General features: G+C 43.8%; 1 protein-coding gene across 1 annotated transcript in view; it reads right to left on the reverse strand.

The window, feature by feature from the left end:
- Window positions 1-23,842, reverse strand: part of gmds (GDP-mannose 4,6-dehydratase) — a gene marked incomplete at its 5' end in the record, with an annotated part of 208,469 nt that overhangs the window by 104,185 nt on the left and 80,442 nt on the right. Inside the window, one exon of the mRNA XM_079244684.1 lies at window positions 20,665-20,792. Within this exon, the coding sequence (XP_079100810.1) occupies window positions 20,665-20,792 (128 nt within the window). The remainder of the gene's footprint in view (window positions 1-20,664; window positions 20,793-23,842) is intronic.

Below are 23,842 nucleotides of genomic sequence, written 5' to 3' on the forward strand. Positions count from 1 at the left end.
GATTTTTTTTAGGCTTTCACATCCTAATTATCCTTTACGTCCCCCCCCCCCCCCCCCCCCCACCACCACCACCATGTTTTAGATTAAAACTTACTAAAAAGGTATCTTGTGAATTTTACCAAACATTGAATACAGATTTCTATAAGTAAATAATGAGAAATTTTCATTCAATTCTTTTTAATTTTCCCAGGAATTACAAATATTTTCAGCTACTTTAAGATAATTATGGGCTACATCAGGTAACTTTTCACACTTCCACACCATCCCCTTTGGTTCCAGTCTATTGAGGATGGATGGAGGCCGACCCCTGACAACAGCGCCTCCCTCTTTATTCTACTGCTGATAACTGAAGGCATGAGGAGTAACAAGGATAAAAAAAAAACTAAAGTCAAATTATGAGGAAGTGTGTGTTTGAGTGGGTTTCTGGATTATGAATAATGCATGAGTGGCAGCTCTGATTGATGTGGGGTATAAGGTTTCCAGCCAGCCAACGGAGGGGCTGTGTGTCCGTGGCCAAACCCCAACATGCCGCGCAGTCAACTTCAAAGGGTGTGGTCTGCACTCACTCATATACAAACACACTCGTATACACACACTCGCTCATTCACTCACCCTCAAACACACAAATTAGCTTTTTCACACACTCCTGAATACACATAAATGAAGTCACGCATCTGCACTCTCTCTTTCCATGTAAAGCGACACAGTTATACATGCAAACACACACACACACACACACACACACATGCACAGAGTCTGGACTTCCTGTGCTTCCAAACAGGAACACACAGGGTGCAGTGTGCTGGATGGTGGGTCTGGGCTTTGGGTGGAGGGAGGACTTGTGTTCCACACCTGTGTTTGCCGCAGTAATTAGAGGCGCATGCTATTTTGGGGCAGTGAGCGTCCGTGCGCTCACACACACTGAAGCGCACAGAGAAAGCTCTTAGGGGCTGAGCGGGACAGTACACGTAGGCTGGTGTTTGCCGAGCAGGAATCTGTGTTTTCTCTGGTCAGAGCGTGTGAATGCCAGTGGAAAGCTCTAAATGGCCTGTAAATAAAAACAGTCAAATTTCCAGTTCCAGACCATTAAAGAGCTCATCATGGTCTCCCAGCGCAGGGCCTTCTGACATGACAGACAGGAGATGGTGATGGTACAACCCCGACACTGACACATGAAAAACTAGTTATGAGAACAGTTGAAGGTAATCATCATGTTCAACACACAATAACAACATATTATAAATGTGTTTCTCTATTCTTTTAACTAAATTAAAACACAAAAGAAATTTGACAACTAATTGCATCCTTACAGATTCGCTTGGAATTAATGAAGTAGGCAGTAACCACGTGCAACCAATCAAATCCACTTGATTCATTGATCATCAATGTCACTTTGGTCAACCTTTTTGTTTTAAAGTGCATGATTGCATTGCGTTGGGGCAACGTGAGCTGCTACAAAGCATTGAGGTGCTAATGCAAAGGAGGAAAACCATTAGCAATGATCTGCTGCTTCTCATTGATATGGGGAGGGTTACAAGGTCAAACTTCCCATGAGTGGACGTACCAGTGTGGTTTGGACTTTAGTTGAGCACATTTTTCAGCCATTGCCTATTGGGTTTAGGCAGAATTTAGTGTAACCAATGAGCCTAACATGCATGGCTTGGATGGTGGGAGGAAGCCGGAGTACCTGGAGAGAACCCACCCATACATTGGGATTCTGTTGGAACCTCTCTACAGCCGAGGCTCAAACCAGTGACCTTCTTGCTGTGAGACTGCTAACCACCCCACCACGATGCACTCCAACAGTTCATTAAGCAGCCATATGTTTTTATTTATTTGTACCAGTTACAAATAAGTTACTTTGGATTTCCAACATTTTTACATGTATATTGTATATCAGGATACATTTGGCTTCAACTGGCCATTTAAAGTAGCACTGTATAGCTTAGACCCTAAAGATAAGTGTTTGACTTGTTTTGATAACACTAACATTAAATAAGTAAACCCTGTGACATGCTAGCGACTGGATATCAACACAGTGGCTTACCTGTGTTGTGTGACAACACATAAGATTTAGACAGTAGTTCACATCATACTGACTGGAGAAAGCTCAGAGACTGGATAGGATGCAAGATTGATGTTGAATTAACCATCGATAAGGAGTGTCTCACTCATAAAAACTCAACCAAAAATCTTCCGAAGTTCAGCAGTGCTTCTTAAGAAAGCTGTGGTTTTGGTCCTTTTCATCATCTTCAGTAGCACAGATCAGCTGATTGTCTTCCTGGATTTTGGGCAGTAAGATTTGAATCCAAGGTTATCTTTATAAGACTTTCACAACAACCATCTCAGGACTTCTACAAAACTATTACTGAAGTTTTGGGGCCATGTGTCCTTGGTTTGTTATGCTGCCATAACCTTATGCTCACTTAATAAAAGATAAAAAATACTTCAGTTGTCACAGCTGCATACTACAGACTTATCACACAAATATCTGCAAAGTTTTACATATAAATGTCCAAAAAAGGATCCAGAAATGTCTCCCACAACATTCAAATTCATTTACTATCGTAATGAACAATTTGATCACAGAAACTGTGTCTGTGTTCCTTTTTTTCACAACTTTATAGATTTATACTGTTACAAGTCACAAAATGGACAATTGCAGACAAACATGGTTACTTTTATGAGTCTCATTAACAATCACACACATCATCTGTTCTGAGCCTCTAAACTTGTGTCATCCCAAAGACATGGCGTGCACATGTTGTCCACCTGACTGTTTGTCCCATGTCTCCACATCTTAAGGAATAAAATAAGCTCAACGGGCTTCGACATGTCCCAGTGGACCAGGTCTATACTTAGAGGTTGTGCTGGTTTGGAGGGCAACAAGGGAAGCTACTGCGCCGTAAATTATGGAATATTTGTGACGACAGAGTCAGCACATGCAGAGTGAAGCATGCTAACTCCATTCTCTTGCCTCCTTTCTCCCTCACAATCTTGTGTACACATGCAAACGGTAATTATGTCTCATTAGAGCGCTCCTGGCCTTTCATGTAGCGGCTGAACATGGCCACAGTCTCTCCCCTCTGCCCCACAGGCATAAACAAACACTTGAGCTGTCCAGCTTCCCGGAGCTGAAGAGCCTCTGCTCCACGGTGAAGTGCGAGGGATTCCCCTTCCCATCGGTGCACGTCCCCACCTCTCATTATGTGGCACCACCCACATCTCTTCCTTCTACTTTCTTTTTGTTTCCAACTTTTCCTCGGTTATTTCCTGTTTTCCAAAAGAGACGAACGAACAGCTAAGAAAGACGGCATTTGAAAGCAGGGTAAAGAAAGAAAGACAAAAGAGTGGCGGAAAAGCCGCTCGCCTCCTGTTGGTCTGTAATGAGATAATGAGAGGTCTGCAGTGTTTAGTGGGTGGATCTTTTTAAAGCAGCTGTCAAGACAAATGTGCAGTTGTTTAGTTTGATTAAGGGAGTATGAGTGCACGTGCACAAGCGTGTTTACAGCTCAGTGGAAACGAGTGACAGGATGCTGAATCAGGGCTTTTCAGCTGGGTAAGAAAAAGAGGGAAAATCACCAGAGGGGACGGTGAGATGGAAGGAAAGGACACGAGACAAGGAAAAGAAAAACGGAAAAGGTCAACAGGGAGGTGAAACACTAAGATTTAAAAAAGAAAAAAAAAAGTGGAGTTTGGTATTGCTAAAGCTGAAGGTCAGAGAGGGGCGATAGCCGGGTCAAGCTGGGGTCAAATAAGGTGCAAAACCTGTAACTCTGGGGCAAGTTTAGAATGAAAACAAACCTCCACTATCACTACAGGTCACAGACAGGGCCTCCCCCTCAGGTTACACACAGACACACACGCTGACACACACTCTCATATTGCCTCTTAATTAAAAAAGAGATCGGTGGCACTCCCTCAGAAAGTCCCACATTTTAAAAGCAAACAAGCCGCTCTCCATCAGGGCCGTTCCAGTGAGGACGAAGCCGAACGCAAGCGGCGGGGAGTGAAAGCCTCATTGTGGTGCAGAAAGAGGCTCTGAATGCCACATCAGTTCACTCCTCATCCATCAGACCAACACTTCACTGCAGCATTTCTTCAGCAATTATGTCCAGCTTCACTGTACATGTATGTAACCACACACACACACACACACACACACGTGGCCTTGTGTAAAATCCTGCATGTGTGTTTGTGTATCACTATGAACACACAAAGCTTTTTTGTTTATGACTATGACCTTGTTCTTCAAATTGCCCCTGTAGTTCATGTGAGTTTGTGCATGTCCACACATCTGCAAGCATGACGCATCTGTGTGTGTGAGTGTGTGCTTGTGCGTTAATCGCTAGATTTAATATCAATACTGTGTGACTGTGGATTCACTATAAGTCTAATAAAAAGCAGACAACATGAGGAAGCCATTTGGCATTGTGCGCAGAGGGGAGACGAGCTTTCAGTGCTATGACCCAACAAATGTTTCCATTCCCTTTAAGCCACCAGAGCCGTTTGAAGTGGACTGCTGGGGATGCTGTCTCTGCCACGCTCAATAGACTCCAGGCAGCTCTCAGCGGGCCTGGATCTGAGCTCGCTTCCCACCCCCGTACCTGCAGTTGTGTTCAGCTCACACAAAAACCACAATCAGGCTGTGAAATGAGGCACTTTGTGCATGCATAGGGAGCAATCATTCAAGAATGACAAACACAAAAACTGAAGCTGGACCCAGTGGAGCAAAGCGTTGCTTCACTGGGTGTTTGCAGGGCTCAGGAATATAAAAGTAGGAATTACTGGACAGAAATTAAGATTAAAACAGTGAATCTTTGTAAACAAGGCAATGACAATGTTTGTTTGTGCTTCTGTTTCTATTTTTTCTGCCAACTTGAACCGTGTGCTGGTGCTGCTTCAGCTTATAAAAACCATTGTGCCTTTCCACAGGCCACATTGTCACCCACAGCATATTACAGCCCCTGTCCCAACACTGGTTTTATGTCGTACTTTCCTCTAAAGTGATCTGAATTTCTGTACATAGGAATAGTTCTTCTTCATGGATCACAATGTTTGTGCTATTAATGCCAACAGTCTGCTGAAGAGAGCCACTGATTGTCCTCTGGTCCAGCTGCTGCTAATGAACCAACAAAAACAGGGGTGCAGTGACAGCTAATGAAACTAAAACACAGAGCAACATTTACAACAGAGTAAAACTAGACCAACATCGCTGCTTTATATTCGTAGGAGCTGACAGGCAACATTAAATCATAAAATGTGCCCAAAATAATGAACTGACATGCTTACCATGTCGTATAATCCTGGTCCCAGGTTCTGATCATAGCTGTCAAGTATCCCATTTCAGCAGGGAAGCAACCGTATATTTCCCTTGTATTTTTCCCGTATTTTGATCTTGGGAGAAAATACACCGATACGAGAAGAGAAACCACAGCAGCAACTATAACCTCCTTTCTTATTCTCCTACTCCTATCCAGAACTTGACAGGTATGGTCCTGATGCAAGCAGCTGTGAAAATCTGGCAGTTCTGCAGCATGAGTGCTTCTTTTGACCTTAAAATAATAAAAATAAATAAATAATTTAAAAAAAAATGACACACACAACTATATGAAGGCTGATACTTTCCTTATTTGCAGGAGGATGTGACCAGCTCAGACTTTTGATGACCCAGCAGAGTCCTAGAGGAGGAAATACTCCTGTTTTATCTAAATCGGTTACATCTCCAAGATATAAAGAAAAAGCCCTTGAAGGACCTGTTGGGGTGTGTGTGTGTGTGTGTGTGTGTGTGTGTGTGTGTGTGTGTGTGTGTGTCCCAATCGGAGGACAGTAAAAACAGATGGTAGCAAACTGTGTCAAATTAGACACACTGGAGTCTTCTCCTGAACCGTCTGTACTAAAACCCTAAGATTTTTTTCTGCTTGTCAGAGCTGAGCAATGCAGAGATGATGTTAGCATAATGCTAGTTCGCTCTATGATCTGATAAGGTTATTAGAGCTACAGCCGCATGCATCCACAAGATATTCATATTCACCCTGAGAGTGTTTGTTTTCGTTTTTATGCAAACTGAAACGTTTTTTCTTTTGTGAAAATGTGTCATCTTCAGTTATTATGTTGATGATTACGCATCTTAAAACTACCAAGTGTACTAAGACTCCAACAAGGACACACATATACCTCGTGGATCAGAGTGAGACTGGGTTGCAGTTATGTAATTTTCAAGCAGGTGGATTTAAAATACTCTGTTAAAGCTCAGACAGTTAAAAACTTGCATGAAAATCTGCAGGAGAGGTTTACAGGGGTGAACATGCTCTCAGTTGTTTCCTCCTGGACTCGGAGGTTTTTGTTTTCCTATGAGACAGATGCTTTGCCACCTGAGTTTCCCTCAACTTGGTAAAGGTTAGAAAAAAAAACTCATGTAAAAACAGAAAAGCTAACCGATGTGTTATACTGCAATACCAAGAGGTCATAAGGTGCCAAGACACACCAAGATCGCTCCGTCTATGCTCCAAGGTCTGATGCTGTCAAACATGGAAACACCTTTTATAGTTTTATGTCAACACAAAGAGCCGCGCGTAAAAACAACTTTGTATCAAATGGGTCGGTCAGTCAGACAAGAACACTTATGGAGGGAAAAGCAGACAGAAAGCTGCAGGACCAAAAAAAAAAGAGCTGATAGTGTGACTGAGCTCTTGTGATATTTGGCTCAATGTCTACAATCTGGACGGAGAATCTTCCCACGAGTCGCTCGACCGTCTGACACCAGAAAGACACAGAGAGAGCGAGGGAGTGAGGAGTGAGAGAGGAGGTCACACACATTCCAGTCCCAAAGAGTCGGCCAGACTCCTCAGACAATTAAAACAAGATGACCCCTCCTCCCCTGCCCTCAAACCTCTAAACATCCCTCAGCTCCATTAGCTCTGTCTGCTGGAGCAGCGCAGGCTTCATTTCACTCACTGCATCATCATGATACTCCTTCAAATGCCACTTCATGACACACAGCATTTCTGTATGGCAGCATTAAAACACGCACATGTGGGTTTATAACATGAGGAATTACTGCGTTTAAGTGCCTCTCACACTTGTGCAGCTAATACAGGAAGGGTCTTTACTTCACAGGCCAGCTGTGGACTCAGGACTGCTGCTCTTCCTGAAAACTGCAGCTCAGATTTACTGTGTAGATCTCGTCCGTATCAGTAAGAACAGATATGAAGTAGATATGAAGTCAGTAACTAAACAAGCTATCAGACAAGAATTATTTATTTTGCGCAACACAAACCCAGTGAAGGAAGTGGATTTACGTTGTGATCATTACGAGCTCTGTGTATTATCAAAATTTAGCCTTTAGGTCTGGATCAGAGATATAAAAAGCATCAGACATTTTGCTCCAGAATCAAATGTGATGACAAGAGAAATGGTGGATAAAGGAGGTGATGAATGATACAAATGTTCTGCCATACAATGAATGAGATGACATTTACTTTAGTTACCAGAAGCACTAGCTCAGGTGTTTTACAGGACATGGAGAAAAGCAACAAAGGTCTGGCAACTTTCCAGTCACAGATGCAGAACCTGAGATGAGAAAAAACAGATTAAAGCCAAACAAACTTCATGTACAGGATCATATATTTGGAGATGAACTTCGGTCTCATCTCTCTCTCTTTTTCTCGCCCCTGCCAGCTGACTCCTGCCCTCCTGTCTTGGCCTGTTAAACTCTCAGCAGGGCACCCAACCTCCCCACCCATTACCCCCTCTGGAGACGTCAGCTCATCCATTATTTCCTGCTCTGCACTTCCCCCTCCTCCCTCCTCCTGCTGTACTCCATCTTTCCAGGTGGGAGGTAAACTGTATTTCTCCTTTACATGTGTGGGGGGGATGTCACTCCAGCCACAAAGCTGTCATCTGCCAAACCTGTTGAAATCCACCACTGAAGCATGAGACAAATCTGTGACATCACACTGATATTTTATATTTCCGGCCTTTGTTTCCTGCTTGGATTCGACTAAAATGCAGTTTCGTGGTGGCTTTAATCGCAGTAAGGATTCTTTTTTTATTCTTCCAAAAAAAGTTTTACTTTTCAAAGCAAGGCATGGAAGATGTCATTTGGTCTGTTTATGTGCGTTTCTGCTTTCTGCAGGACTCCAGGGTGCAAACTATCCAGCAGGCTTCATATGAAAGCTGAGGATTCTGGTTACACAAGGCGACAAAGAGAAAAGAGAGAAAAACAGAGCGGGAGAAGAAGAAACCGAGCATCTGCTTTCATCCTCAACCCAGCAGGGGGACAGCTTAGGCCTGTCAGTCTGAGAGAGATAGCCAGCTGCTTCAGTACACGTGAACACACACACACACACACACACACAATGCAAACACAGAGAAAGACACTTAATATACCACAAAAGCTCACTGGTACAATCTTTTCTTTTATTGTCCTACTAATTAATAAATATTGCTCATTTCTAAGCTTTGAGAATAGACAAGAAATGCTCATGCTGCTAAGTAAAGACTAGCATGTCCAAAAAACAACTTTATGTCAAAGGAAGAAGAAATTGCAACATTTCTTCTCACATTAAGACCTTCAGAGACACAATCATCATACCAGAGTCGCCACATATGTCCAGCTGGACCGACAGCTGTTTGTTCTAAAGGTCAAAATCAAGAATTCAACAGCTTCTAATACAACTTTCCCAAAAGGTGTTTGTAACCTAGAAATGCTCCAGTTTTATTTAGTCAATTAACCTAGGAATAGGCCAGTAAAGCCATCACTGGAGTCATAGCTAACAATAAGCACTGCCTGCATCTGTAGCTGGAGATGAAAGCGCTTGTTAACGTAATAAACATGGACCAAAAGGCTTTATGTAGCGGCAGGCGTGAAGCTTTTGATTCAGCAGATTAAGTCTATAATTCACACAGACTCACTAAAATTGGTCAATAGAAGATGGAAAAATGTTTTCTGGCCTGTTAGTTCAGATGGGAGGCTGAGAATTTGGTGTAATTTGGAGGGATATTTTCTTGGCACACTATGGGTCCCTTAGTGACCCAGTCAGCAGGGTATTACTGCGGACTATGTTCGTACCTTTATGGCCACAGTGTGGGATCTTCTGGTGGAACTTCCACCACGAAGCTCACATCATCTCCAACATGATGATGGCTGTGTCCGAATGTCCACATTATTCTCTAACTCTTCATTTCCTACACAGAGCTACACTATATAGCACACTGTATAGTTGACTTATTCTAACACAAAGCTGCCTGTTTTCTCACGCAGATCACATGACCAGCAGCTGTCACCACAACACCTACGACATGTCGTTCCAAATCCAATCCAAACTCGTGTCAAAATATTTTATTTCCTAATGTCCGTATCTTATTCTTTCTTTGTTGCATATCTGTTCAATAAATAGGAATACAAAATAAATCCTCTGTTTTTTGTTGTTTTTTTAATCTGGTTTGACATTCGTGTCCCACAATGGATTGGGGTGACACCTCTATAGGACACTATGAAGGGAAAAGTGGACATTCAGATACAGCGAAGGAGTTCACTGTACTCCAACGGCCTCCTCGATCACTAGATCTGTATCCAACAGAGCAGCTTGGGAAAATGGTGGAACGGGAGATTCTCATCATGATGTGGTGGAACGGGAGATTCTCATCATGATGTGGTGGAACGGGAGATTCTCATCATGATGTGGTGGAACGGGAGATTCTAATCATGATGAGGTGGAACGGGAGATTCTCATCATGATGTGGTGGAACGGGAGATTCTCATGGTGATGTGGTGGAACGGGAGATTCTCATCATGATGTGGTGGAACGGGAGATTCTCATGGTGATGAGGTGGAACGGGAGATTCTCATCATGATGTGGTGGAACGGGAGATTCTCATGGTGATGAGGTGGAACGGGAGATTCTCATGGTGATGAGGTGGAACGGGAGATTCTCATCATGATGTGGTGGAACGGGAGATTCTCATGGTGATGAGGTGGAACGGGAGATTCTCATCATGATGTGGTGGAACGGGAGATTCTCATCATGATGAGGTGGAACGGGAGATTCTCATGGTGATGAGGTGGAACGGGAGATTCTCATCATGATGTGGTGGAACGGGAGATTCTCATGGTGATGAGGTGGAACGGGAGATTCTCATCATGATGAGGTGGAACGGGAGATTCTCATGGTGATGAGGTGGAACGGGAGATTCTCATGGTGATGAGGTGGAACGGGAGATTCTCATCGTGACGAGGTGGAACGGGAGATTCTCATCATGATGTGGTGGAACGGGAGATTCTCATGGTGATGAGGTGAAACGGGAGATTCTCATGTGATGAGGTGGAACGGGAGATTCTCATGGTGATGTGGTGGAACGGGAGATTCTCATGGTGATGTGGTGGAACGGGAGATTCTCATGGTGATGTGGTGGAACGGGAGATTCTCATCATGATGTGGTGGAATGGGAGATTCTCATGGTGATGAGGTGGAACGGGAGATTCTCATGGTGATGTGGTGGAACGGGAGATTCTCATGGTGATGTGGTGGAACGGGAGATTCTCATGGTGATGTGGTGGAACGGGAAATTCTCATCACAATGAGGTGGAACGGGAGATTCTCATGGTGATGAGGTGGAACGGGAGATTCTCATGGTGATGTGGTGGAACGGGAGATTCTCATGGTGATGAGGTGGAACGGGAGATTCTCATGGTGATGAGGTGAAACGGGAGATTCTCATCGTGATGAGGTGGAACGGGAGATTCTCATCGTGATGAGGTGGAACGGGAGATTCTCATCGTGATGAGGTGGAACGGGAGATTCTCATGGTGATGAGGTGGAACGGGAGATTCTCATCACGATGTGGTGGAACGGGAGATTCTCATCACAATGAGGTGGAACGGGAGATTCTCATCGTGATGAAGTGGAACGGGAGATTCTCATGGTGATGTGGTGGAACGGGAGATTCTCATGGTGATGAGGTGGAACGGGAGATTCTCATCATGATGAGGTGGAACGGGAGATTCTCATGGTGATGAGGTGGAACGGGAGATTCTCATGGTGATGAGGTGGAACGGGAGATTCTCATGGTGATGAGGTGGAACGGGAGATTCTCATGGTGATGTGGTGGAACGGGAGATTCTCATTGTGATGTGGTGGAACGGGAGATTCTCATGGTGATGAGGTGGAACGGGAGATTCTCATGGTGATGAGGTGGAACGGGAGATTCTCATGGTGATGAGGTGGAACGGGAGATTCTCATGGTGATGTGGTGGAACGGGAGATTCTCATCGTGATGTGGTGGAACGGGAGATTCTCATGGTGATGAGGTGGAACGGGAGATTCTCATCGTGATGAGGTGGAACGGGAGATTCTCATGGTGATGAGGTGGAACGGGAGATTCTCATCATGATGAGGTGGAACGGGAGATTCTCATGGTGATGAGGTGGAACGGGAGATTCTCATGGTGATGTGGTGGAACGGGAGATTCTCATCGTGATGAGGTGGAACGGGAGATTCTCATGGTGATGAGGTGGAACGGGAGATTCTCATCGTGATGAGGTGGAACGGGAGATTCTCATGGTGATGAGGTGGAACGGGAGATTCTCATGGTGATGAGGTGGAACGGGAGATTCTCATCGTGATGAGGTGGAACGGGAGATTCTCATCGTGATGTGGTGGAAGGGGAGACTCTCATGGTGATGTGGTGGAACGGGAGATTCTCATCGTGATGAGGTGGAACGGGAGATTCTCATGGTGATGAGGTGCAACGGGAGATTCTCATCGTGATGAGGTGGAATGGGAGATTCTCATCGTGATGTGGTGGAAGGGGAGATTCTCATGGTGATGAGGTGAAACGGGAGATTCTCATGGTGATGTGGTGGAACGGGAGATTCTCATGGTGATGAGGTGGAACGGGAGATTCTCATGGTGATGAGGTGGAACGGGAGATTCTCATGGTGATGAGGTGGAACGGGAGATTCTCATCGTGATGAGGTGGAACGGGAGATTCTCATGGTGATGAGGTGGAACGGGAGATTCTCATCGTGATGTGGTGGAAGGGGAGACTCTCATGGTGATGTGGTGGAACGGGAGATTCTCATCGTGATGAGGTGGAACGGGAGATTCTCATCACAATGAGGTGGAACGGGAGATTCTCATCACAATGATGCTTCATACTAACTTGGAGCAAAATGTCTAAGGATGATTCCAACACCTTTAATCTCTGCCACCAAGAATTAAGGCCGTTCGTAGGCAAAAGGAGTCTGACCTGGTTCTGTATAGTAATTAGACTGTGTACACAGAAGCAATGGTCAAGGTTTTGTAAAGGAAGACTATTTGACCGACAAGCAAAAAGCACTGACACAACTGTAAATGGGTTAAATGCTGGGAAGAAAACCCAAACCCAAATTAACCATTAAAATACTGAGACTAACACGGAAATAGACTGTGATGTCCACTGTGGAGAGCATTCATTTTCCAGTCACATTTCAGGTCCAGGTCCAGAATAAAGGATACAGAGCCTTTACTAGTATGAATCTGTCTGTTATCTCTTCTTTTGTCAAAGCAACCAGAGCCTCTCAGTTTTACACAATCGTCCTGCATTTATCTTCTCGCTGTCTCCATCATGAAAATTTTTTACATTTTGCTCGTCTGCAACTCCCACCGAACCTCTGTTTCCGTCCTGCTGGTACAATGCCACAGTAAACACTCGTCCCATTTTCAGTGATTTAGGATGTGGACTCAGATGGGGCAAGAACGCCTCCCCACAGATCTATTTTAAGCCTTTCACCTAATTCATTATTCCTATCATCCCATGTCACATCCTACACTGCCTCCCTGTGTGTTACTCCAGGTCCAGCTTGCATCTACCCATCTCCATAAGCAAAGCTTTTATTCCATTTGGCTGAAAAATTCTTGCGCTTATCAATGTCTGTGGAATTTATGGAAATTTATGAAAAATGGTGAGAAAAAAAAAACAGAATGAAAAGTGTTTCAACTGGGTTTATTGAAGGTTGCTTGAAAGATATTAACCCCAAATTCCCTTTTTGAAGCTTTTTTGTTTCCTTTAAGTGGCATCGAGCTTCATGTTGGCCATTTTGGCTTTTGCTCAGATTTAAAATGCAGCCAATGTTTGTGCTTTTTCTGACTTTGATGACTCAAACACAGTCAGTGAATACAGGTACATGCACAGTTCAGTGGAGCTACATGGCTCAAGTGGCCATTTAACTGGACCACCATCCTTGTCCCAGTCAATGATGGAGATGTCTGACATAACACTGTGGACTGTGAGAGAATCATTAAAGACCGTCTGCTGCTTAATTGTTTCTCGGTGGGAGATCATGATCCATGTACAACTGGATCTTTAAGATCGAGCTGAAAACCTTCCTTTTTCATGATTCTTCTAGTCAGGATATGAGCATCTCCTGAGTTGGAGTCTGCATGTATGGAACCCAACTATCCAGGTTATGCTCATTGCTCTTATAGTTATGGGTAGTCTAGCCAACCATTACTTATGTAGCAGTGGGGATGTTACCTGATGCACTAAGAAGTACCTCACTCTATTTCTCTAATATATTAATGTATAAATATATGCCAATATTGCCGTCTCTAACTTATTTCTCCTTTTTCCCGCAGGTCTTCCTGAATAAGTGCAATTGTACATGTTGATCTGTCTTTCCTGTCCTCTCCACCCCAACCAGTCGAGGCAGATGGCTCCCCTCCCTGAGCCGGGTTCTGCCGGAGGTTTTCTTCCTGTTAAAAGGGAGTTTTTTCCTTCCCACTGTCGCCGCATGCAGCTCAGAATGGGGGATTGGATCGAAGTCATGATTCGATGCAATGATGATTCGATCAGTTGGTTTCTATTATAGGATATGTATGAATTGGCTCAAAATGATGTTTATGTTGATTCATGTATGTAAAGTGTCCTGTGACTACATTGTTGTGAAGTGGCGCTATACAAATAAAGTTGAATTGATTTAAAGTGTGTCATCTGGGTGTACTTGCTGACTTTTAAGAGCTTTATTTCACACAGTTTTGATCAGAAAAATTTGTTTTCAACGTCTGGTTTTGGTTGGATGTGGTCCAAATGCACTTATGTTTCATTTAACAGCCCTGAGTGGCAGGATATACCACCCAGCCATGGTGAAAGTCATGGATATTCAGTGCTGGGTCTTGACAGCTACTGTCCTGCAGTTTTTCAATTAATTTTTTTTCCCCATTATTTTCTTCTTAAATCTTAAAGTAAACAACAAAGTTCTGGACAAAACAGTTTGATACAAAAGTAATGTTAAAGTTTAGGCTCTAGATAAAGACTGCACAGCCATTTCTTATCTAAAGATGAATATTATAAGCTTCTTTTGAATTTTTACAATTACAGCAAGTGTTTTGGAGCAGAATCTCTTAGTCGATTTTTGATTTGTTTGATTTTAGAGGCTATTTTAGGAGCAAACTGGGATTAAATATCCATACCAGACTATTATAAAGAATAAAGTTTCCAGTTTTAGTGAGTCATCATCCAGAGTAGCGGTACATTTAGCTGAAATAGGGCCCGTGTGTATATGTACACACATGTGCTCATGCATGTAGAGGTTGCAGAGGGACTGATGAGGTTTTATTGCTCTGTGCCAGAGGGGGCAAACCCCTGTTTACTGAGCTGCTGCTCAGGCTTTGGGTCAAATTTCACCTGCAATTAACATCCCAAAACATGCACACACACAGCTGCTGTCATTTACTCATCCTGCTGTGTGGGATGCCATGTCAACATGACAGCAGCCTCTGTCACAGTCCCCATTCCACTAAATGATCTACACTTGTGTAGATGTGGGTGGGTGTGCTGAGGCAGCAGCGGTTCAGGGGTCGGGAACTTGTCGTTGTAGTCAGGAGGTTGTGGTGATGAAACCTAACACTCCCTCTCAACTGCCCTATTAGCTCCCATTTTAGCTCTTTACCACTCCAGCTGTGTTTATTAAAACCTTACAGAGCAGGCGGAGGTATTTATCAGCTCCCTGAATCGCGGCCGTAAAGATCCAGACAGGCGTGAAAGTTTTGACCCAATGTCTTAAAAAAGTGAAACAAGGAGACAGCGCCCTCTGTGACATAATCCATGCATTTAACAGCTTCAGCAGCCGGTTATGAAGCAGCAAAAGGCCCATCACCAAAACCAAGTTTCTACCTTTACTGCTGAGCGATACCAAGCCCAACGTGACCAGACCTCAAAGCCAGTACTCATAATTCCATCTGATTTGCAGTTAGAAACCAGGAAGTTAAATGACTATTCTGATTGGTTAATTCATTATGATCTTCCGCTAAAAGAGTTTTTTTCTTTTTTTCTGTTTTCTCTAAGCATGAAACTGACATCTAAACTTTTTATTTAGGTAAAAAGATAAAAGTTAGATTAATGGAGAGGTGGAACTTCCAGCTTTTATTGCAGGTTTTATCAATAATATCAATATTTCAGTCAAGCTTTTTACTATCTGTATTAGAAACATTAATGTGTTATTCCATCGGGTTTGAAGTGTAAAAACGTGCTCATGTTGCAGGTCTCAACATGCCTGTGAACTTAAATCAGCCTCTCTTGAGATAATTTTTCCTATATCCTATTATTTTTCTGTCGTTGCAAACATTGTCCAAAAAAAAAAAAAAAGTTTCTGAGAGATCTTTGGAAAGTTTCTCAGCAGACATCTCTGGCCTCCAGTCTTTCCTGTCCTCTCCACCTCCAACAGACGCAGACCTTTCCTCAGTCTGGTTCTGCTGGAGAGTTTTCCTTCATGATAAAACAGAGTTTTTTTTTCTCTCAAATAAACCTAAATAGTATAGAAAGTGATGTTTAGTTACATCCAGATGAAACATGCATTCATCTGGGCTCTCCTGGTAGGTGTGTGTGAAATCTAACATCAGAAGTGGGATTCTGTGGGCAGCTGGGATTTTGACAAAATGAAGCAAAATGCTGCAATAAGTTTATTTTTTTAAAACTTTATCTGGGCGATGCGTGCATCTTTGGACTTTAAAACCAAACCTCTCTTTGAAGTCTCTGTAGAAAAACACCAGTTTATTAACATAAAGTTATTTCACACGCTCCAAACACCTACAATCTGCTTGAATGCAGCCACTCTGCTCCAATGCTCTTACAGAAACGTGCAGAAACATGCACCACACACATCATTCAGGTATCCATCAAGTCTAACATGGCTACAACACATCAGAAGATGTCGAGGTCACGTGAACGAAAAGGTCGGTGTGTGAATGTAAATGTCTCTCTTACAGTACGAGTACACCTGCTGTTCATTCCAGAGCCAAACCGTGTGATGAATGGACCGCCAGTCTCATCAATCATCCGGGACTGGCCCTGATCTGCGCTCTGATTGGTTAATTAGAGCAGCTGTGGCTTAAAAAAAGGATAAGACAAATAAACGAGGTGGAATCTGACACCTGTGGGCTGTGCCTTCACCTTACCGCCTCTACACAACACCTAGAAACAGTCAGTAACTGGAGAGAAACTACACACACAGACACACACAACTAAACAGTGCAACATACTGAAGACAAACCAGGGTTTCACAGGTGATTAAAAACATAAAATAAGTATACAAACAAGACAAGAGGAGGGAGTTGTCAGGAGTCAGCAGCTCAACAACAACAGTTTCTGTTCCAGTGAGAACTGCAACGCCAGCTCCAAGTCAGGCTAAAAAAGACAAAAACAGAGAAGAAGCAGCAACTGTTTGGTCTGATGAAGCTTTTCAAGAATACAGGGCCTCCAATAATAAGAGGTTAATAGGAAGAAGGGATTTGGAGAGGAAAAAAATCACAAAATGACAAAGAAAAGAGACAAAACGACAGCGTGAAAGTGAAGCAGGAGACAGGGAGCCAAGACCACCAAGCTGACTTCAGCTCCTGCCCCCTCTCAGCCAAAGTTCTTCTCTGTGCAGGAAATGTCTCTCTGCTGCCAGAGGGGGAGGAGATGTAGGTGGTAGGGGTCCCAAACAGCTGTACCAACCATGGGCCAGCTCAGGATGGGGGCACAGGCTGAGCATGGAGGAGGGCTCACGGCTGCATCTTCATGTGCTCAGCGAGGTTACTCTGATCGCTACGGGTTTCCTGTTCTCCTCGGCCTGCTCAGAGTCACACATCCACCACGTTATGCTTTAAACAGTCATCGAGCTGAGAAATTCCAAAGCTTAACCCGTTTACGGAAAATGAGATCAGGAGGATTTAAATGATTATATCTGCTGGTTTTATACTAAAGCGTTCAGCTGGGAACATCGATTTCATAACCCTAACACAATAATAAGAAAGGGCTCCATTGAGAGTCGCTGGGCAGCCCCAGGTCTGGGACAGACACCCGATACCCCGCTGAGACGATGCCCAGCCACCGCACGCTTTCAGACGTCGTTAGAGCAGACACACAGCACGCCCCTCCTGCCACCCGCAATCCATCCACAGCCAATTACCAGCAATTTCCCTGTCCTGGGTGGGGTGACGAGAGGGAGACTGAGAGGGAGGAAAAGCAGTTGTCAGCCTAAAGCAGACACACATGGTTCTGTTTACAAATTGCCGGTTGTTCAACTTTTCCATGGCTACACAGTGCTGGTGCTCGGAGGCTGAGTATTTCAAAGCAAGAGAGAGGAAGATGAAGAGTGGGGGGGGTCCTGGTCTCAGGCTTTGATGGTCTGCTGGGTGGGTGAACTTTCAGCAAGAGAGACGGTTGACTTATGCATAATGTAGAGGCGACCCACAAACACTCGTCTGTTTCCCTTCTCCTTTCAAACCCCCCCCCCTCCTCGTCCTCCACCAGATTTCCCCTCCGCACCTCCAGCTTCTGTTTGGCTTCTCAAAAAATCTGCCTTTCCGAGACAGGAGGTGCCCGATTCTCCAGAACTGGAATGTCAGCGGTTCTCACAGGAAATCTGGTGCATCTCAAAGCCAGTGCGCCCGTGGACAGACAAGTGCGCGTACACACTCATCATGCAGGAGGTTGTACTTACACAACCGCTCAGTCAGAACAACATAAGGAGATGAAGAAACTCGCTCAATGAGACCCAACAGCCAGCATTTTACTTGCACAAGAGCGACAACCACTCTGGTTCTATATATAAAAGCTGCTAAACAGGGAAAGCCGCAAGTTCTGGAAGCTGCTTTTCCTTTCTGTAAACTTTCATTTCAGATTTAGATCAATGTTTTTCATCACAGCGGCATCAAAGCTACGAGCCATCTGGGACAGGAAACACTAACTTTGTATTCGGTGAATAGTAACTGATAGTAAAGGAGCCATGAGCTTCAGCAGCTGGGAATGATCACAGGTCAAATGACTAAACATTTCTGTAAAATACAATATCCCGTGCATGAGGATGTCTTAGTTCAGTTCTCTTCCGCCTTGGACTTTTATCAGTTCATCAGAATAATCACTTATCAATAAGAGTTTCATGCAACTCCAACATTTGCCCATTTCTGTCTCATTCAGTCGCCATCATTCAGTCTGCATAGACAGCTTCATGTCTCTGCAGACAAAGCCCAGATGTCAATCTTCCCAGATCAATTCTACTTTTAGTTTTATTATTCTTTTTCTTTGATTTTTTAAAAAAAAATTCTCCTGTTTTGTTTTTTTTCTTTTGTTTGTTTTTTAACATCAAATATGTTGTAGAATGAACATTATATCCACATCACTGAAAAAAGTAATAACAATCGTAGGTATATGAACACAGGTTGAAAAAATTAAATTCAAGTTAAATTTTCATCCTTTTTTTCTGTAATTGTCAAAGGTTTTTGCCACTTTCTCATACTAAGATTAAAAGACACTAAATTATGAACCTTAATTTGACTTGGAGCTAAGCACCGCAGCATGGCTGCATCAGTTTCAGCCAAATGACAAAAGATCTCAGGACATCAGGAAGGTAATTTGCTGAATTTAAAGTAAACAAATCGAAGTAAAAAATCCCAAACTGATGGCAACAGGAAGCATGTTTAGTTTCCAACAAAACTGGACTTTGCAACCTTTGTTGCAGTTTAACTCGTAATTTAGTCTCCCACATGTGCTTGCAGTGTCTGAAACTTGAGATTTCGCTTTCCTTTTACTTTCTTTAGCGTTTTCTTACCTTACTGAACTTCTCTCTTTCTGAAAGCCTGTGAGATACAACCTCTTAGGCAGTAAGAGAGGATAAAGACCAAAGCCTCACGTCCACAAATAAATGTGAGATGGGACGGTCAACTGTTATTTTGTTGCTTTCCAATAGCCAGATGTCTGAGAACCTTATCTGAGACACAGAGTATCGGCCGGATCGCGATAGATACCTGCAGCAAGATACTTTTCCTAAAGTTTAACCAGCTTGGAAACAAAGGAAGAGAAAGACGGTTTGTGGTTGTTTGTTGGAAAGGGAGATTCAATCAACAGAAAGGAGAATCTTTTGCTCTAATAAACAGATTTCCAAACATAAAAACAAATCCATTGCTTTGTTTTTATGCCACTAGCACAGGAAGCTCTACCTTTTGGGTCAGATGAATACCCCAACGACAGGATCCTCTCCTCTGGCTTCAGCTAAAGTTGCTAACATGCATTCTGGATGATCCTAGAAGTGCTAAATCTGAATAGATTTACATTCAGAGGTCATCTGGGTCCCTTGTGAAGACTAAACCAGACCTTGGCCACACCTGACAGGCCTCCACACAAGCATTGGATAAGGAGCCATTTGCACAACAACAAACTACAATCACTTTCTTCTTTTAAATGCTAATTTTCCAAGCTAGCGTTTCACTGCTCATAACCCAAGTCAGACTTCTCACCACGGGGAGTAAAAATGATTCTGTGTCGACATATCAGATGTGACTGATCAACACTTTTCCAGTAATCACACGATGACTGATGTTTCGCTGCCGCCTCTGATGCTTCGGCACCCCTCCTTAACAGCAGGACCCACCGTTGCAGTACAACCCGGCTCTGACGGAGTGACCCCACACTGCGGTCAGCCGTTAAACTGAGGCTCCAGCCGTAACCTCGTCACCCCCACTCCCATCTGAACGAGCAACCCCCGCTACCTGCACCACCATCACCTCCTAATAATAACACAGTGCGCTGCGAGGGGTCTGCTGTTAGACATGGCAACCCGTCGAGTCTTTCATCTCAACAGCAACACACACGTGTTCCAACCTCAACCTATCGCAAACTTCAACACACACATAGGAATGTATGCTTTCTTACACACACATGCACTGAAGGGGTGTGTGTGTGTGTGTGTGTGTGTGTGTGTTCCCACTCTTCGTTTCATCTCCCCACTCCTTTCTCTGCTTGCTGCTGGCACCATTACTTTAACACAAACACAGTATTTCTGTCATCGTCCACGGGACGCGGTGTTCTCTTAATATCTGTCTTTCTTTTGCAGCCGTTTGGGGGACGGCGATGTGGGCCTGGAGCGATCTGGGACATGGGTGAGTTGTGGGAAACCAGAGTGCAGTCTGTGGCCTCCCAGCATGCAGCCCTCTCCCTCTCCTCCCACCGCCCTTCTCTTTCTCTATCTCTGTTTCTCTTCTGGCAGAGAATCACAGGAGGCTTCATGCAGATCACATATTACAGCCTCAAATGATCTGGGAAAACATGCCGCGTTAATGGTATGTGCACATCTGAACCCTGTTTCCACTTTGAAGCGCTGTGCGCACAGTTTGTGTGGATTTCTCTGGGTTGTGTGTGTTTTACCTCCACATAGTCGTTGGCATGGCCCCAGTCCCTTTTGGAGTCCAGGTTGCCGAGGCTGAAGCTCTCCAGCTGGCCCAGGTGAATCTTCGCCACAGAGCGGCTGATCTTACGCGTCACAAAGTTTGACCCTAAAACACAAACGCAAAGAAAGATTTAAATAAACAAACAGCTTTGTTGGCATCTTTGAAATTCAGTCACTGTTCATGCAGGACATAAATGAAACAAATGTCCAGCCTGTTACAACACACACACACACACACACACACAGAAGAAACTGAGAAATAAGCAGATAAGGGAAATCAAGGCCTCAGACCCGCGTTATAATCCACACACACACACACACACACACACACACACACACACACACACACACACACACACACACACACACACACACAAATATAGACAGCTTTCCAAACCTCCACTTCTGCTCCAAGCCCTTTTTTTAGCCAAACGCAAGAAAAAACCTGAAATGTAACCCTGAGTCAAATCAATTCGTTACCACCTCACATTACAGCCACAGGACCTTTTTTAGAATCCTCCTCTCTCATTTTCCCTTCTAATTCACCATTTTGGTGTCAAATCTGGGCCGGATGCCAACACAAATCTCAAACCAACGTACGCCTGTCAACGTAAAGAGAAAAAACTCCAACGGGGAAGTTCCACAGCAAAACGTCAACCAAACAGGACCACCGTGTCTCTGCTGGTGCAGTGTCCAGTCCAGAATCACCACACTGATGTGTGCCAGATCGCCCAGCGGTGCTCCTCATCTGAGCCGGCACACGTGGCGATGCTATCTGCGGGAACGTAAATGAGCTTCTAATGACTATTTCCGTGTGGTTACAGATGATTTGGGGTGTTCTGGTGGGACGGTGTGGGTTGGTATCGTGTTCGCTGCTCACGCTGCTGTGGGGGTGATGGCAATACGGAGAGCGACTGGATGAAAAGAAAAAAAAAGGTCCAGCCCAAACACGGCATCATACCAGCGGAAGTCAGCACTAAGCATCGGGGTGTCATGTTGAATAACGTCGCCATCTCAGCTGAGACGGTTTCTCAGAGCTTGAGGAGTTCACATCGTCTGATGTGCCGAATGCAAAAAAAAAAAAAAAAAAAAAAAAAAAAAAAAAAAAACAGCTATGAGGATGTGAGAACATCATTTCAAAGAAGTTTGCATCAAAGTGTTGGTTATTCTTAGCTTGTGCAACATCTCCACTGTACATAAATCTCCCACAGCCTCACAGTAACCTCTGTGGAACCTCTCCAGAGCTCCAACATGGACTTTTTCCACACACTGCATCTCGCCATGTAACCCAGCATCCATGCTGCCTGTGACGGCACCGTTCTGGCTCCACACTGTACCCCTGTCCCCCTGACAAGGAGCAGAGCTTCCATGCAGACAGGAAAATCCCATGTACCCAATCATGCATGTGCACCAAATTTGTTGTAATTATTTCATCGGAAAGCGGCAGCCCTGGGCAGGCTGAGCAGAAACAGACCTGGAAAGGTTAGACACGCTTATTTAAGAAACTACAGCATGTTGGCTGTGGGTCACATGCTCCCCCCGCCCTCCGTGTCAACGCTTCTTTGTCACCAAGCTGAGCTGGATTTTAATTAAGTTTACAAACAGGTCCGTTTCTCTAATAACTTTCAGGGTTACAAGCTTTCAGGTAATATTTTTTGACAAACATATTTAGAAATGCCTCGTGTCTACAAAGCGTGGATAAATTGTCACTGGAAACCCCCCCAATGTCAGACCAATCCTGCCTTTGCATGATCATCTAATCTGGCCTCGGGGCCGTTCTCTAACCTGGCAGGTCATCTGTTCTGGCAGATACCAGCACTCCTGCAAACTGTAGTCAAATGTTAACCAACAATTATTCATCTGCTGCTGACACATACGAGGCTGTCAGCTTCGCTCTCATCCGTATCAGCAAGACAGGCTCCTATTTCATCACAGGGTTCGGGAATCCTCATGCAGATACACACACAATGGGTAATGAAAGGATGCTGTCAAGTCACATTGTGTGAGACGGATGATCCGGTGCTTACGGACTTTGACCTGTCATATTGGCTTAAAGTGCTCTAAAGTATCTAAGTCTCTGCTGCTTGAACTACCAATATTCACTTTTCCTTCAAAGTCCCACGACGTTTAAAAGTACAACAGAAGTATTGTAAAGCTGTGAGACAGTTTAGCTTCATTTGAGAGTGATGGAGCAACAGAGCAGAAACAAGGTTTGTTCCTGCTGAAGGCTGTTGCACAACCTTGGAATCGTTTTAGGAACAATTATTGTGAGTAACATGGTAAGTTTATAATAATGCAGGTTGAAATTGTTCATTTTTAATCATTTGTATCTCCTCTTCTTTTAACTACGCTGTCCAGTGAGGTGTTGGAGACAGAGGAAGATAGATGAAGAGGTTTCTAGTGAAAGTTTTCGGAAGACTTTAACTTAGGAAGTTATTTCCATGATGAAAGCTACGGCAGCCAGTCGAATAATTAAATCTTGACTGATTTATTCCCAGGATGAAACGCTGGAGAGTCCATTCACTGGATTTACAGATAAAGGTTGTCTGACAGATAACTGTGATAAGAGAGCAGCTCTCAGTGGCCTAAACCATCCATGTCTGCATGGTCAGGGCATATTTATCCCCTCCATTGGACACAATCTGCAATATCTCACAGAAATTGTATTTGTGCCATTTTATGATCAGGACTGACATGAAGAAAGGTCATATTTGGTAAAAAAAAAAAAAAAAAAAAAAAAAAGGATTGAACAATAAACTGATTACATAGTTTCTACATAACTTGATGCACACTGTGCTGTTTGTATTCATTTCCGCTAAATAATTAAAGCTATAATAGCTATAATTCAAGCTATAATAATTCTGAAATGTTGTTGGGTCATGTAAAAGGAAGGCAGGTTTCTGTGTACAGCACATTATGTGTACAACACAATGTTTAAGTGCTTTACATTAGAACATTACAGCATTGCAGCGAGGTGCAGAGAGCATTAAAAACAAATGAAACATTTAAAAGAAAAAGAAAGTGATTAAATAAAAAGAAGGAATAAAACCGCTTTGATAAAAGGTGGTAAATAAAGAAGTTTTTAGTCTTATTTAAAACAGCTGAGAGTTTCAGCAGACCTGCAGTTTTCTGGGACTTTTCTCCATAAGGAGAAGT

Source organism: Telmatherina bonti (genome assembly GCF_933228915.1).
Source record: "Telmatherina bonti genome assembly, chromosome: 8".
Classification (NCBI taxonomy): domain Eukaryota; kingdom Metazoa; phylum Chordata; class Actinopteri; order Atheriniformes; family Telmatherinidae; genus Telmatherina; species Telmatherina bonti.